We start from the raw sequence: 16,039 nt of genomic DNA, 5'->3' as shown, positions 1-16,039 counted from the left end.
CTCTACTGTCGTATAAGTTCAACTTGGAGTGTAAAATGATTTCTCTTAGGGTGTGTTCACACAATTAATTTTCACATGATCTTTTCTTCTTTTCTTCCATGATAAACTTGTTCTGTTTTCACCTCATTCCATGTTCTCTCTTGATTACCCTGACATTTTGCAAGTTTGGGGGTATTTATGTAAAAAGTATTGCTCGGCCATTGCCCCTTTTTCAGACCGGCTGTATCCCAGCCCCGTTCAGTCAGTGGACTCCTTGGTACATATCCTTTTGCAACATCCATATGTGTCTCAACTTAGGCAAAAATGGGTTGTGCCATGTTTTAATAAATAGTCCATGTTTTCTTGACCAATATTAGATCAAGCGGTTCAGTTCCTCTTAGAGGACTCTGAGCCTCAATGTACTTTTCTCTTTTTTTGAAGCTGCAGAGAAGAGTCAAATGGAGGTGTTTTTACATATGGGTCTTATTGAAGTTTTATTGTTAAAGACCTTAGTCTAAGAGCAGGTGTTTTAAAGAAAGAAAACTTACGCCTTTACTGAATCCCATTGTCTTGTATGTTTCTGAAAGGCTTTCTGATAGCCTCCCTTTAAAAGGTCAACAGTACCTGGAGATCATGCCCTTCTACCAAGGAGCTCCCCCATTTTATCCTCACAACAACCTTGTGTGGTAGGCTGAGAGGATGTGACTAGGCCAGCATCATCCAGTGAATTTCACAGCTGAGTGGGGATTTGAAACCAGAACTCTTCGGTTACTCGCATATTTACCACTGTACCAGACTGTCTCTCATATGCTTACCTTCATTTGTTTATTTTGCAATACAGTGTGGAAGAATGTCCATGTGCACCCAAACAGCATATTTTCACCCACGTTCTTTGGTTAAAATGTTCAGCCTTGCCCATACTGAAATACCTTATTTTAATAAACAAGCATGAAATGGTGCTATGGAGGGATGGTACTGAGTAAAAAGCTGGTGTGAATAATTACCAAAACACAAATGAAGAGACTCAGGGAAAGGATTGAAAAGGGAAGGCATGATGGGACACACTCGGTGGTCAGGTTACAGAAAGGCAGTGAACATTGTTCAGTTTAAGTAGATTTGAGAATGAGAGGATTTATGGTACACCTTATGTAAGAGAATGATGTATAACCTGATTGTCTGTGTGAAAGCGTGGTTGGAGATATGGGGCACTGAGGCTGCTACTCCTATTTTTAATCCATGTAGATGTTGAGCAGTTAGCTTCTTTTTCAAGTTTGTATCAAGATATGCAGATTTCTGACTCGCCCGTGTCCAGCATGTTTGTATTGCATGAAGGGCATCGAGTTCCGGGTTCGTATATGTCATTAAAATGTCACATGCCCGTCAAAAAGGGCAAGCCAAGAGATCCTTGTGGCGAGGGCTTGCCCAAGAAAACATCCCAGGAAGAACCACACTCAGAGGTAGTCTCTCCCTGTTATTAAACCGAATAAATTATGCAGTCAGGTCTACACAAAGAGCTGAGAACATTATTCTTGGTAAAATCTGTCTATAGGGTTGAGTCGTAAAAACTAATGACCTGTTCACTTCCCAAAGTGGCGGTGGTGCCATTAGGAACAGAGGAGGCTTGTCTGCTCTCGAGCAATCACTGCTTGATCTATTTCCTTCCTTTCAGAAGGACCGTCTATTTCTCATGACATCTGAGTGTGTTTCTGGCCCCTAAGAATAGTTGGCTCCTAAGAGAGACTTTTTCAACCCTTTCATTGAATTTTCAGTGTACTTTCTTAAAGAATTAAAATCCGAAGCCTTGTTACACGTGGGGATAATGAAGAAAAACCTGCAGGCAATATTGCTGGGAATGAACTCATCCTGGCTTTCACTGTACTTGCCAGTGAGTACGAACACAACAGGATGATTGAAAAATGAACTTGCAGGTCCCTAAGTCTTAACGATTTTTGTGTTGAACTTCTGTTTTCATTGTTAACAACCATTCAGTGCATCACATCATTTCAAGAGGAAGTCCATGCAAAACAACAAACACCTATCCGAATGACTTGTTTCATATTTTGGTTTTTGTTGCTCTGCAGAGGCTTGTCTCAGATTTGGTCAGATTTTCTGGCACTCAACCAGGGGCGTATGGTGAATAACTGTTTAGTGACGCTTCATACTGCAGGGGGATCTTTACTGTAGAACACCATCAGCTTGCTGCGCCACAGAGCCAAGTGTGTTTGAGAAGGCAGAGGAGTTGAGTGCAGCAGTTTCGGTAATCTTTGCCTCGGTTTACAAACCAGAAGACCGGCTCTTCTAGCCACCACGGAGGTAGCCACAAAGAAGTGTGTGTCTGGATTTGCTAATCCGCTTAGGAAAGGGCTTCTCTGGAAGCAGTTGTTGAAACAACAGGTTTGACAGGTTCTGAGAACTTTCTCTCCCCCTTCCTTTCCTCCCTGTAAAAACTGCTTGCTCTTGGCACTCTGTTTGCCTTAGGCAAACGTGCCATTCTGAGACAAGGAGACAGCTTGAACATAATGCAAGTCGGTCTTTCCCCAGATTTATGTCCGGTGACAGAGCCGCTATCTGTCAAGGTCACCTGCACCCACTGGCTGTTCCTGTGTGTCTCAATGCTTTCTTCACCAGGAAGCGTCTAAAAATAGAAGCTTTGTGGGGCTGTGTTGCAAAAAGGAGGGGAAAAAATGATTAAATGATTTCCAAAATGGAGAAGAGGAAGCTCAAAGGCATAGCTTAACAATTAGCTTGACCTTTTCTAGCACGCATCTTGGCCATGACTCACCAGCTGGCTTGTGCTGGGATTTTTAATCTCGTTGAAGTCTTATGACCACCATCCAAGAGCATCTTATCACAAGGAATCTTTCTCTCTCCCAATCTTCCACACACACAACACCCGCTTTCTCATCTCATTTGTATAACTGTAAACTAGCTCCTACTGCTTGAGTACCTACCAGAAAAGAGATGGCTGCTGCATCCCTTTTATTCCCTCTCTGAACATGATGCCTAGTTCATATTTTGCCTACAGATGTGGGATAAAAGCAGCATCCTGTATATGGAGAAGGAGTTTGGACCACTCGGTGACCTAACCTATTCTGTACACTAAGACAATTAACTCCATTCCTAAAACATTCTTCCAACCTGGTCTTTCCAAGGCCACCGTCAGCTGTTATTGTTCCTTCCAACATCTTAGAAATGAAAATCAGGAAATTCTTCTGTGAGTATTCCCCCCCCCCCCCCGTTTTCATGTTCTGCAGCTAATGAAAGGTCTTCTCTACCTGTTGGGTTAATTTTCAGTAGAGTAGCCAGTTCTCCTGTACTGGCTTCTGAAGCAAGGAACAGCAGTTCCCCTTTTTAAAATGTTTTAAGAAAGTTTACTCTCACAGTGAATATAGTTCTGCTTTTGATAAAAACAGCCACAATTCAGATACATTCAACAGTACTTGCTGTCTAGATGGGTAGCTATGGGGCAAAAAGGCAAAAGCCACCTGCCTAAAAACTTCCCAAGACTGAATAAAAATGAATATGGTGCTTGGAACAATCGTAGTGAAGATCTGAACTTGTTTGCTGCAGTGTGGACAGACAGGTGTGGACAGTTCTGGTTTGAGGCAGGTTGATTAGGAAGGTGGAGAGAGGGTTAGTTAGACTCCTGCAGTGAAAGTGGTCAAATCTGGTGAGAGCTTCGTGTAAATGTGATTATTGTGAACTGGAATGGTCCTACTGTGAATTCAACTTGGCAGTGTCTAAGAGAGATGTAGATGTAGTAGATGCATAATTATGTAGCAGTGTGGAACTTTTCCCAGTGCTATAGTAAAGGCTCCGCATGAAGGATGTCTTACCTTGCTGTAGTGCAGTGGTTCTCAACCTGGGGGTCGGGACCCCTTTGGGGGTCGCCTAAGACTCTCTGCATCAGTGTTCTCCATCTGTAAAATGGATAAATGTTAGGGTTGTGGGTCACCACAACATGAGGAACTGTATTAAAGGGTCGCAGTGTTAGGAAGGTTGAGAACCACTGCTGTAGTGAGAATGGACTAAGGAGACCATAGTCCCCTGCAGTTTGAAGTTCTGGGTTCTGGCATAAAAGTAAGTTATAGGAAAGTTCATACCTTCAAGTGTAGAATTGGAATCCCCCACCCCGGTTCCTCCTATCAGTTCTTTATCCAGACCCCTGACATTCTGTATTTGGAGTGGTATATTTGGATGAAGAAAGTGCCCCAAATTTAATTTCTGTGGCATTCCAGCTTTTTCTTTTCAGTTGTATGTCAACTGTTGTATGCAAAAATGATATGCTTGTGCTGGGTAACAATCTGGTTATTATTTGGAATGTGCCTTGTTTTCTGTTCTAAATAGGAAGGGAAATAGCTAGATGTCTCCCAGCTTGAATATGCACAACAGTGGCATAAATAAAGAAGTTGACTTTTTGACTCACTATGGTAGCCTCCTGTTCTAGACAGGAAGGGAAATAGCTAGATGTATCCTAGCTTGAATACCCACAACAGTGGCATAAATAAATGTTGACTTTTTGACTCACTATATGGCAGCCTCTAGCTCTTGCCAGTTAGTGAGTTGTGTATAATACAGATTGTGCATCTGCAAGTCATTCTGGTTTCACAGGCCTACATTTCTGCTTCATTGACAGGAAATCATCTTCAAAAGAAGTCATGTTGTTGTTGTTGTTTGGTATTTCCAGAGTTTCCAAATACAGTATTATTATCCATCATGTGATATTGAGGACTGACAGTGAAAATGTAGAGTATATAAATGAGGATAAATGTGTGCCTCAATGGCTTTAGTATCCTCAGCTGAGAAGCATTGGTTTTGCAAAGTGTTAGATTAGGGATTTATCAGCAAAAAGTCATTTTTAAAGCTATAATTTACTATAATATGTTATTGGGGAATGTGTTATGTTGGGTTTATCATCTGAATTATCTTTGGAAGACAATTACAGCGATAGCTTTAGCTAAAAGTGGGGGAAATATCTTAGCACAAAGGTTCCATTAAAGGTCCCACTTTTTCACTTTGTATGAATGTGAAAGAAGGCTATTGGAAGCTCTTGTTCTTCTTGAATCTGATGTCCTGTCCTTTGAGAAAGAATGGAAATGATATATACAGGAAATAATCTCAACCAAAAGCCTGCCTTATCCATGTCTTCTAAAACTGCATAAAACTTAAATCCTTTGGAGGAAAGGTTATTACTGTGATGGGTTATATACCCTTTTGTTTGATCTCCTGTATATTTGAATATTATATTTTAAAAATATTTTCAGTTCCTCCTTTCTTCCAGCCTTTTGCGACCCAAGGCAGGTAACAACACAGTTTGATTAGTATAAACCAGCAGAAGCATTGTGCCAGTGCAAACTGCTACAAAAAGATTTTTTAACAAAAATGCCTTAACCAGAGTCTTCTACTTTTGAAATAATAACTGTGATGTAGAATCCAGTTTCAGTGGCTGACTAGCTCCATCTCTGTGATTGTAAGCAACATTGTGAATTTTTCAAAGAAACTTGGTCATCATTTTTTGATGTTCTGTTAACGTGGGTCTGCACTAGATCAGCTAAATACTTCCCCCCCCCCCAATGATCTTGTGTGTGACAGCCAGTGTGGCGTCGTTATTAAGGTGCCAAGAAACCCAGGTTCAAATCCCCGCTTGCACTATGGAAGCTTGCTGGGTGACCTTGGGCCAGACCTTGGGCTAGTGTTTGGATGGGAGGCCGCCAAGGAATATCAGAGCTGTGACATGGAGGCAGTCAATGGTCAACCATCTCTAAACATCTCTGGCTTGAAAATCGCACCAGAGGTCGCCGTATATATAAGCATATATATATATATATGCTTACACATGTTTTTGTCATCAAATCACATCTAACTTACGGCGACCTCTGGTGCGATTTTCAAGCCAGAGATGTTCAGAGATGGTTGAACATTGCCTGCCTCCATGTCATAGCTCTGATATTCCTTGGCGGCCTCCCATCCAAACATAAAATATATATATATATTATATATGTATTGTCGAAGGCTTTCACGGCCGGAATCACTTGGGTGCTGTGTGGTTTCCGGGCTGTATGGCTGTGTTCTAGCAGCATTCTCTCCTGACGTTTCGCCTGCGTCTGTGGCTGGCATATATATATTAAAAATTGAAGTGGAACATATTGCTGCCTTGCCTTTTTCTCTGTTCTGCCCAACTTCAGAAAGAGCTGTGAGCAGACCCTTCAGTACATATTCTTCAGACAGAACAGAAGCCATGTTTTTACATACTTTTACCCTGTCTCATCTCTCCAATGTCATCCAAATTCATCTAACCCATGAACAAATTGTCAGTCTGTTTGAACAGAAATGCTAGTCATAGTTCTCAGGTGGTTTGAGCTGACTAGAGATCAAAACCTGAGAGTAGAGGAGGGTAGAGAGCACCTTCAAATCGCAGCCAACTTATAGCAAGAGACAGAGGTGGTTTGCCACAGCCTGCCTCTGCATAGCAATGCTAGACACCCTTGGTGATCTCCCATCCAAGTACTAACCAGGGCCAGCCTTGCTTAGCTTTGAAATTTGAGGCAGTCAGACTACCCTGGAGCACACAAGTCAAGGCAAAAAGGAGGGAAGATATGCTCAGTTCTTTTTGTACTCATCACATCTCCCTTTTTCTGTCTCTTCCAGGCTACTCTTCAGTTTTGTGTGGTGAAGCCCCTCATGGCTATTAGTACGGTTATCCTTCAGGCTTTTGGGAAGTACCAGGATGGTGATTTTGAGTAAGTCTTTTTCATAGAAACTTCTGTCTTGGACTAAGCGATAGGGCCAGTTGCAATAAGATGTGATGCAGTCGAATTGTTTGAGATTAGGGCCCAATCTTGGTTAACTTTTCTTAGATGAGGGTGTGTGTCATTGTGAGGATGAACTCAGGAAATATTGTAAATTGTACCAATTCCTGGTGGGTTGGTAGGATGAAACAGAAATAAAAGCTGATTAGCGCAATTTTTTAGACACACGGTAGCCACGGGCAAAGTTCTAGAGAAGTCTGTGTATGTTTTCGCACAGGTTGTATATTTACATGGGTATGCTTTCCTCACAGCTACCATGTTCTCAGAAGGTGGTCTTGAATGGGTGCAAAATGTATTGTGAATGGGGGCTGCTACTGGCTGTACTCATAGTATGATGATCTCTCCCTGTGTCTTTTGGGTCCCTGTTGAACTATGGAATTGGTTGGTAGGATTCAGGTTGAGAGAAATTCTTTAACACTGCTTGTGGGAGGAAAAAGCACAAAAGTATCTGAGAGTTCATTCGTGTTTTCTTTTCTTACAGTGTCAGAAGTGGGTATCTGTACGTGACAATCATTTACAATATTTCCGTCAGCCTGGCACTCTACGCCCTGTTCCTCTTCTATTTCGCCACACGTGAACTACTCAGTCCCTATAGTCCTGTCCTCAAATTCTTCATGGTCAAGTCTGTCATTTTCCTGTCCTTCTGGCAAGGTGAGACTTTTAGCTCATACCCTCCACAAACAGGATGCAGGTGTGTGACTGGGGTGGCCTTGAAGACCATTCAGACCTGATGAGGCATATCTAGCAGACACAGAAATATTAGGGGGGAGGGGGTCGTCACCTATCCTCGGCTTAAGATCCGTTTTCTGAAGTCATTTCTATTTACTTCCTTCCTCAGTATCCATTTCTGCTCTTGACCCTGCTACCAACCCCACTGGGCTCTAAAAAGATAACTTGTTCAATCAGGCAATAGGAGAGGGGGTGTTTTTTGGTAATGATATGACAAGTCTGAGATCCTACAGCATTTTTTATTAAGAATTACAATCAAATGTTTACTTCACTCCTTGTACCTCCCAGCACATCAGATAATGGGAAATGCTGAGGCATTTGGAACCTTAAGTTTTGTTTTCATTCACTTCCTCCATCTTGGTACTGCAGTATCCACAGACATAGCTTGCTATCAATGCACCTGGAAGAGCAGGGCATAGCTGTACTTGCTGGTATTGGTCTTTTCTGTAAACTGTTTAAGTCCCCGTTGAGGAGAGAAGCAAAATAAGAAGGGCTCCAAATAAAATTACTTTTGCAGTTTTGGGAAATGTTGTCTGTGACTACAGCATCCTTGTTGGGTTAGTAGTCCACTGTGAGCATCCAGTTCAGGTGAGCATCCAGGTGCTGTATTGGTCATACCCCCATAAAAGCCATGGGAAAGTAAGAAAATGCCTTTGCTGCCTTTGCCATATGATGCAACTTAGGAATAATTAGCTTCCTGGTCACAACTTTTTCCCTTTGCATATACTGGCAAGAAACCAGCGCAGTTGTTCTGGGATGTAAATTCAGACAGAAATGAGCATCAGTTGTGGGATGTAAATTCAGGCAGAAATTGAAAACTTCTTTGTCCAGTTATACTATGTTGTAAATTCTGTTTTGTTTGATGTGTGCCATGAAAAGTCACATATGTTGCTCTGTTCTGTTCCTTCAATAATATACCCAAATTTCTCAAATGTGAGAGCCCAGCCACAGAGGGGTGAGGACAGAGGTGTATGGGGGGGAGGAGATGGTGCCCGGAGACAGCTGTTCTCTGAGCCCCCCCCCCGCTACACCTGGGGGTGGTGTCCCCCAAGGCCCCCCCCCCCGGCCTCACCTCCATGCTTATAAAAGCAAAGGAGATGAGAACTGAGCCTTTCAGTTGCTTCTGCTCTCCTCAGAGGGGAGGGTAGAAGGGACTGCTGGCTGAGAGCCAGAAGGGGGATGCGAGGCTTGGGGGACAGTGTCTTTGGTCTTCCTTGGCCCCACCCACATCAATGCCGACATGGGCAGGACTGAGGATGGTCCAAGATGACGAGGCAGCAGGAAACCGTCTTGCTGGTCATGTGACCAGATTAGTGGTACCTGGGGACAGGGTGCCCCCCATCCCTGGGCAGATATGCCACTGGGTGAGGCCACACAAACGGTTGCATGTTAGTTTCAGAGCGTAGTTATGTTGATCTGTAGTAAAAGAGCTAGATTTGAGTCCAGTAGCACTTTAGAGACCAACCATATATCAGTGTATAAACTTTTGAGAGTCAAAGCCCCCTTTATCAGACACTGCTGCTGTTGTTTCACTTTCTTTCGGGTTGGGTCGGATGCGATGTGGTGAGAGTCGGCTTACCAACAAATAAATGGGATTTTACCCCTGCTGAAATTGCTGAAAGGGGGAAATGAGGTGACAAATCCCTGGCATCTGTGAGATCAGTTATTTCATGTTGGAGATGAAATGGTGCGGAAGAAATTGATAGGACGGCTGTAGTGTCTGCGGGGGAGGGGGGATGATATGCAGGAAATACAGAAAATGTGGAGACTAGATGGATGTCTTACCATAAATTTTAGGGCAGCCGGTACATCTCCTTTTGTCCCAGACCAACATTATTCAGCACTGGTTTTTGGGATCATTTGCAGTCAGCTGTTAATTGCTGCATTGTGGACTGTTCTGCATCCCCTCTCAGCTTTCACTATCTGGTTCTCTTCTCTGCAGGGATGTTGCTGGCCATTCTGGAGAAGTGTGGTGCAATCCCTAAGATCCAGTCTGCCAACGTCTCTGTCGGCGAGGGGACAGTGGCAGCTGGCTACCAGGATTTCATCATCTGTGTGGAAATGTTCTTTGCAGCCATTGCTCTGCGGCACGCCTTCACGCACAAGGTTTACGCAGACAAGCGTCTTGATGCGCAAGGTAGGGAAGCTGGGGCAGCGCAATGAGATGGAACGATTTACTCTAGAGGCTTCATTCTTCCTCTGGGCGTCCCATGTGGGCAGCTGAACAATCTCTCTTATCTTCTATGGCTCAGCTTCTGATCTGGCTTTCCTTCCCATGGGCTCAGCTGGACCCACTATAAAGCTGAGAGACAGTCTTCTGTTGGAGAAGGTGAAGTTCTCTTTGAGCGCTGTTGCAGCTTCCTCGCTGTGTGTGCACGAGCACACTCTTCCTTTGTTCCCACGTACAAAACAGTCACAAGGAGAATAGAAATCCTTTTCATGTTGATTGTCCAGCCTGGTGAGATAAGAGAATATATAGCTCTTGGGCAGTTCTCTTGGCCTGACGGGTGGACCGTGAGAATATTTTGTAGATATATTCAGGACAAAGGAGCCAGAGAAACCTCATCTGGGTCAGGAAGTTCATGACTACAGAGCAAGGCAATTATTTTGCTGGAAATTTTGCTGTTCTTCATCTTAAAAACTACTGTGAAGCCCAGTCCCTTCATTGCTGTAGTCAAACTTATAGATTGTCTTTCCTCTTGCTTGAGATGGGGAGTAGGCCCAGCACACTTCTGAGATGAGGTGAGCCTGAAATCCACTTTTAGGGGTTTGGTGGGAAAGCTGGGGAGGGAGGGCCTTGTGTTTTTTCCAAGAATTTTTAAAATATAGCTTCCGTTGTCAGGTTTGCCGTTGAGTGGCATTTTGTGCTGATGGTGTGGTTGAGAGTCTTGAGAAGTTTTCAGCCTGTTGTTTCTCCTGTCTTTTTCTCTCACCCTCCCTTCTTCTCTCTCACTGTCTCTTGTTTTTTTCTCCCCCACTTTCTCTTTCCTCTGCTTTGGGCTCTGGTGTTTGGTGCAGCTGTTCCGACATATGGGCCATACGGTAGGTGCCATCCTCACTCGCTCTCTCTGTGTGCATTTATTTCACTTTTTCTTTGGTGTGTGTACACCATTATCAGTAACAAACGTACATTCTCTACTTTGGGAAAACTACAAATGCAAGGGGAGGCTTCTGGAGAATTTTTTTGTGCCTCAGAAGCTTTGATGGCCATTAAGGTAAACATTTGAGTTTTTTAAAAAAGGCAAAAGTGACTTTCCTCTGTGGCTGAGTCTGTTACTTTGAGGAAAGCTTCAACAAAACTTGGAGCTGCACATGAGATGTGTCCACTGTGCATGTGTATGGATTCTATGACTCTCCACCCTCAAACCACTGGCTACATTATTTGAATAGTATTGTCCTTTTTTAACCTGTTAAAATTAACCAATTAATGTGTTATCCAGAAGGCAGGTTTCACCGTATTTAAACATGGAGTGTTTTAAAGCATGACAATTTCCAGTTGTGAATAAATTTAGCAGCATCTGGAACTTCTCTGCACCTTATGACGAGTACCCTGTACCAATTTGCTGTGCTTCCTGTACCCCTTTCCGACCCAGAGGTCTGAGTTTCCTTTTGAGCTGCTTCTCTCTTCACTTGGTTTTGCCAGCATTCTCAGAGGGTCTGCTTTGGACACCTATTCATCCCCTTTTCACCACTTTTTAAACTTTTTTTAAAATTTATTTTTACTTATACTTAAGTTGGACTGATCATTGCCTGAAGCTACATTTCTCCTGAATATATTTCCTAACCTTACCATTACTCTTTTAACTTTTCCTTGGCAAAAAATTACCGGATGGTTGTGCATTAATTCTTCATGTGATCGTTAACGCACTACGATCAGGTAAGGTTTGCCAGAGTTATCCAGCTGGGAGGATATCCAGCTGCTCCACCTGTCCCAACTTGCTCTGTTCTCTCTTCAGGTCGCTGTGCCCCCATGAAGAGTATCTCCAGCAGCCTTAAGGAGACCATGAACCCTCACGATATTGTGCAGGATGCCATCCACAATTTCTCCCCTGCCTACCAGCAGTACACCCAGCAGTCAACCCTGGAACACGGACCACCTTGGCGTAACGGCAGTCACGTCATCTCTCGTTCCCATAGCAACTCTGGTGCCCGTGACAATGAAAAGACCCTGTTGCTGAGCTCAGATGATGAGTTCTAAAGAACTTGATGAAGCATGCTGCGACCTTTATTTATTGAACCAGAAACACAAGTCATATCCCTTTTTAAATGGTGCTGAAGTCAAGTGTGGGCTCTTCCTGTCGCCAGTTGCAAGCGTGGACCATTTTGGCTAAGGCAGGTGGTTTGGAGCATTTTTTTCTCGGTCTTGTCTGTAAAGGTTTAACTGGAGTATATTTCACTCAAGGAAAACGTAAGGAGCCCTAGAACCACCAGATGCAGGCAGAGGGAGCAGAACTTCAGGAGGGATCAGATTTTCTTTTAAATGGTCTTTCTGTTTTTATTCTTTTCAGGGCAAGGGTAGGAGCCAGGCAGTGTACAAACACAGAATGCATCTTTACTCACTTGCTTTAGCTATGTGGAATAAAATTGACTGAAAACAGAAGCAGTCAATTATTTTTTTCACCTATACTACTAAAATGTACTTCTGTACTCTTGTCTGAGTCCACGCTGGATGTTCAGTTTTTGACTCAGTATTAACTTTGGCGATCTTGATGAGAATCCCATTAGGTATATTCTGGACTAGTTGCACTTGGAGCTGCCTTATACTGAACAAGAGCATTGGTCCATTCAAGGACCATGCTGTCTATTCAGATTGGCAGCAGTTTTCCAGGGCCTTAGGTAAAGGTCTACTTCTGATCCTTCTCATTTTGTAGCTGTGGATGGAAGGGGTTGGACCTGAGACCTTTCAACAGGCCAAGCAGATGTTCTGCCAGTGAGCCATAACCCCTCCCCAGTGGCCTGCATTGGGTTCCTCAGAAGGGACAATATTCAGCTGCACAAAAGAGGAACTAGAACTGGGTGAAGGAAGAGAAGACATTTCTGGATTGAAACAATAAGCAGCTCTTAAACATCTTATTGTGGTGGCAGCTCGTTTTTGTGATGAAATCGTATTCTCTTGAGGAGCTCACCGCATTCTGCAAAATAGTACTTGTCAACAGCAGACGAGAGAAGTTAATGGCCACAGTCTAGGGATAGTTCTGCTCAACAGAGTGTCGCAGACAACAGATGTGTATGGCCATTTCGGTCATGATGTCAGGTGGATAAAAATGTGTATCCTCAGCTGTAAACTTCAGTGTGGATGAGGGATCACACTGGATGACTGGCCCTTAGTTGCATTACTGATCCGGGAAGAGAGAATCTGCAGGAGTGGATTTGCTTCTCTGCATGGATTTCTCTCAGCTGGATCTGTCGTAAAGCTTTTATACGTCGACATTTAGATTCTGTAATTTAATTTCAGTCCCTTCTGTATTCTCTTTTGAGAGGGAAGATTTCCAAAAGCAGCTTCATATTTAATTTTAGTATTACACCAGGCCCTCTGTTGGAGCGGGATACTCTTCTGATTTAAATTCTAGATCATCTGCTTCAAAGGCCCTTGATCTTTTTTGCTGTCATCTCTATTTTATCCTTTTGTTATAGTTTAGTTTTACATAAGTGCCGCTGGCGTAGAGTGTGCTGAATATTCACCTAAGATGGACATCCCTTTTCTCTTCCCTCACTCACATCCTAGGCGGGTGGCAGTTTGACCAAGAACAACAAACATCTTTTTTCTGATGTGTATCTGTTATTGTGCTGTTGCATTCTCTGTGGCCCATATAGTGAAAACTGTTTACAGAATTTCTTGTCTCCCGTTAGGCCTGATCTACCCTTTACTGAACATCTCTATGTCAGACTTTTAAGTTCCCTTTTTACAAGCTGAAATACCTGCCAGTGACGTGACACTTCAGTGCATTAACAATTTAAAGCTGGAAATGGCAATACAGCAATGCAGCGTATTGCGCTTCTGTGTTGTAGTTGTGGTTAATTGTGCATGTATTAACACTGCCCGCAGAAAAGGGGAATAGCATCAGACCTCGTCCTTCCCCCACACGTCTCTCGATTCCTCTTCCCTGTTCACTGCCAGTAATGCTAGTTCTGTTTAAGTGGCTAGAATGTCTCGTTCCCACAACTGCTTGTAATCACTGAGCACCTGTTCTCTTTAGGTGTGTTTAACCCTTTCTTTGGAGAGTCCAGGAATGAGGATTTGCAGGGAATGATTCTTGCTCCTTTTCTCTGTGCCTTAATTCCCCCCCCCCCCCCCGGTCTCTCTCTCTCTGTCTTACTCATACACACAAGCAGTCGTGGCCAACGGCAGTAGCAGCACCCTTCATCCAAGTTGCGCCTGGTTGGGTAAGAGTGTTACCGTGTGGGGTTGGGCAGGTTTGCCAAGACTTGTGACTGTGTTTCCTGGAGGGATGGTTGTGCTGCTGCTGCTGCTGCTGTGGTTTACGCTTCACTCTGTATGTTCCAGAAGAAACTGGATAGGAGGCAGGAGTACAACAGCTCCATTCATATCTCCTGCTCAAAACAGCCAGAGGGGTTAGAACTCAGAAAGGAAGTAGAGGTTTAAAAGTAACACGTTTTTGTACATATGAAATCACACACACACCTTTTTTTGTTTTGTTTTTGCTTTTAGACCAGTGCAGTAGATTCTTATGGGTTGATTTTGAAAATCACATTGCTGCTTAAAAAAAAAAAATTGTCCGTGCAACCCACACACTGTCTTGCAATAACTAACACCCAGTTGTTAAACTGTTAAGGGATCAGGCTTGAACTTGAGGCCTTACAGCTGAAGGAACCCCACTTGCCCGATAATCCTCTCTTTTTCTTCAGCACTAGACATGGCCCTGTTGAGCTGTGCCTTTTCTGCAGAAGGAAGGGGGGAGTGCCTGCCCACCTTCTTTGCCAGTGTAGGACACCCCATTGGTGGGGTTAGGCCAGGTCCGCACCAGCTGAAGAAGATTAATTGTTTTTTTTTGTGCCAGCAGAAAGACTTCTGCCCAGCCCTTGGGGCGTACAACAGCCTCATGAAGTGGGGATGGATTTCAAAGAGCCCTTTGTTGAAATGACCTTTTTACTTCTGTGCTTGACCTTTTTCAGTTTGTGATTCTGGAGGAGGTTGTGCTCTACCTACCGCACCTATTATGGGCCTGTGTCTCCCCACCATATCCATGCGCTTTCCAGTTCTTTGTGCCCATCGCCGACACACACCTTTTTTCATTTATTAGTGATAAGTCTTCCCAGGGAACCCGCTTTTGTAAGGGGCTGGGTGGAAGATGCAGCTGAAGTCGATGCTGTTGTCGTGCGGTTATTTCAGCACTGGGAGTAGTTCTATATATATCTATATATTTTTATATATATTTTTTAAAAAATGTATACTATTTATAAATATATACTGTGAATAGGATCAGAGTATTCTTGAAGCTTCCCATTAGTAGTGGTGCGAAGTCGGAATACATATGTCAAAGCAAATGCGAGGGCCAGTAGTACCTAGAAGCATAATGCACTCTTTGGCTGAGTGGCTTTAAAAAAAGAAGTAGAGCTATAAAGGCACCAGTAGTCTTTTTGCTGATTCCCGGTGAAGGAAAGGGATAGGCTCAAGCAGCCTGGATCCATTAGACCACTAAGATCCTGTATTCTAGAATGTTGTGGGTTTTCCGGGTTGTATGGCCATGTTCCAGTAGTGTTTTCTCCTGACATTTCGCCTTCATCTGTGGCTGGGTTGCCAGGTGAAACGTCAGGAGAAAATACTACTGGAACACAGCCATACAACCCTGGAAAACCCACAACACCTTAGTGATTCCGGCTGTGAAAGCTTTCGACAATTCATCCTGTACTCCGTGAAGGGGTTCTCAAAGGCTAATCAGCCGTATCCGTGCATCCGCATCAATCCTGACAGACTACTCCTTGCTTAGCCCTCTTCCGTTCTCCTTGCTTTTTTTAACCATGTAAAAAATATATATATATATATATATCCCTTGGAATTTGCTTTTTACTATTTTTCCATGTTGCTTTAGTTATTTGTATATAAATGATTGAAAAGAAATTATCCTGTATGATAAGACAGAGTTACCTAGTTTTGTACCTATCCTGTAATAACTGATGTGAACTGAGAGACGAGCGCCGTCTCCGTTTTGGTTTTTGTGATGTTCTACCGCTCTGTGGAAACAAGCAAATATGACGAATAAAAATAAAGAGATAATATAGATTGTAATTGATATGTCTCTGGCTGCTAATTTGTGGGTCTTGTCCATGTTTCTACTGAAGTGCTTTTGACAGAACTCTCTGGTAGAGAAGAAACCTGATGACCAGATGTGCCATTTTGTTTGTCAATGTTGACTTTGCGCACAAGTAAGGTGAAGGTTTTACTGTGGTCAAAAGGGACAGACTCTGAAGGCCATAGAAAAATGCAGGTAATCCTAATTGCCAGAATGTATCTTCCACCCTTGGTCCTTGGTTTCAGCGCTGCTAAGATTGTCATTCATGCC

The 16,039-nt window shown here is 43.4% G+C and overlaps 1 protein-coding gene across 3 annotated transcripts in view; it reads left to right on the top strand.

Annotated features, from left to right (window-relative positions):
* Positions 1-15,765, top strand: part of TMEM184B (transmembrane protein 184B) — a 45,575-nt gene extending 29,810 nt beyond the window's left edge. For 2 of the 3 annotated variants that reach the window (XM_048500242.1, XM_048500243.1), the window contains exons 6-10: positions 6,628-6,719; positions 7,270-7,439; positions 9,460-9,654; positions 10,536-10,559; positions 11,474-15,765. In XM_048500242.1, coding sequence (XP_048356199.1) covers positions 6,628-6,719; positions 7,270-7,439; positions 9,460-9,654; positions 10,536-10,559; positions 11,474-11,715 — 723 coding nt within the window. In that variant the 3' untranslated portion in view covers positions 11,716-15,765. The remainder of the gene's footprint in view (positions 1-6,627; positions 6,720-7,269; positions 7,440-9,459; positions 9,655-10,535; positions 10,560-11,473) is intronic. The other variant, XM_048500244.1, reaches the window with a different exon arrangement.
* Positions 15,766-16,039: the final 274 nt, after the last annotated feature.

The sequence above is a fragment of the Sphaerodactylus townsendi genome, linkage group LG06 (genome assembly GCF_021028975.2).
Source record: "Sphaerodactylus townsendi isolate TG3544 linkage group LG06, MPM_Stown_v2.3, whole genome shotgun sequence".
NCBI lineage: Eukaryota > Metazoa > Chordata > Lepidosauria > Squamata > Sphaerodactylidae > Sphaerodactylus > Sphaerodactylus townsendi.
Note: the sequence above shows the minus strand (reverse complement) of the source record. Positions and strands in the feature narration are given on the sequence as shown.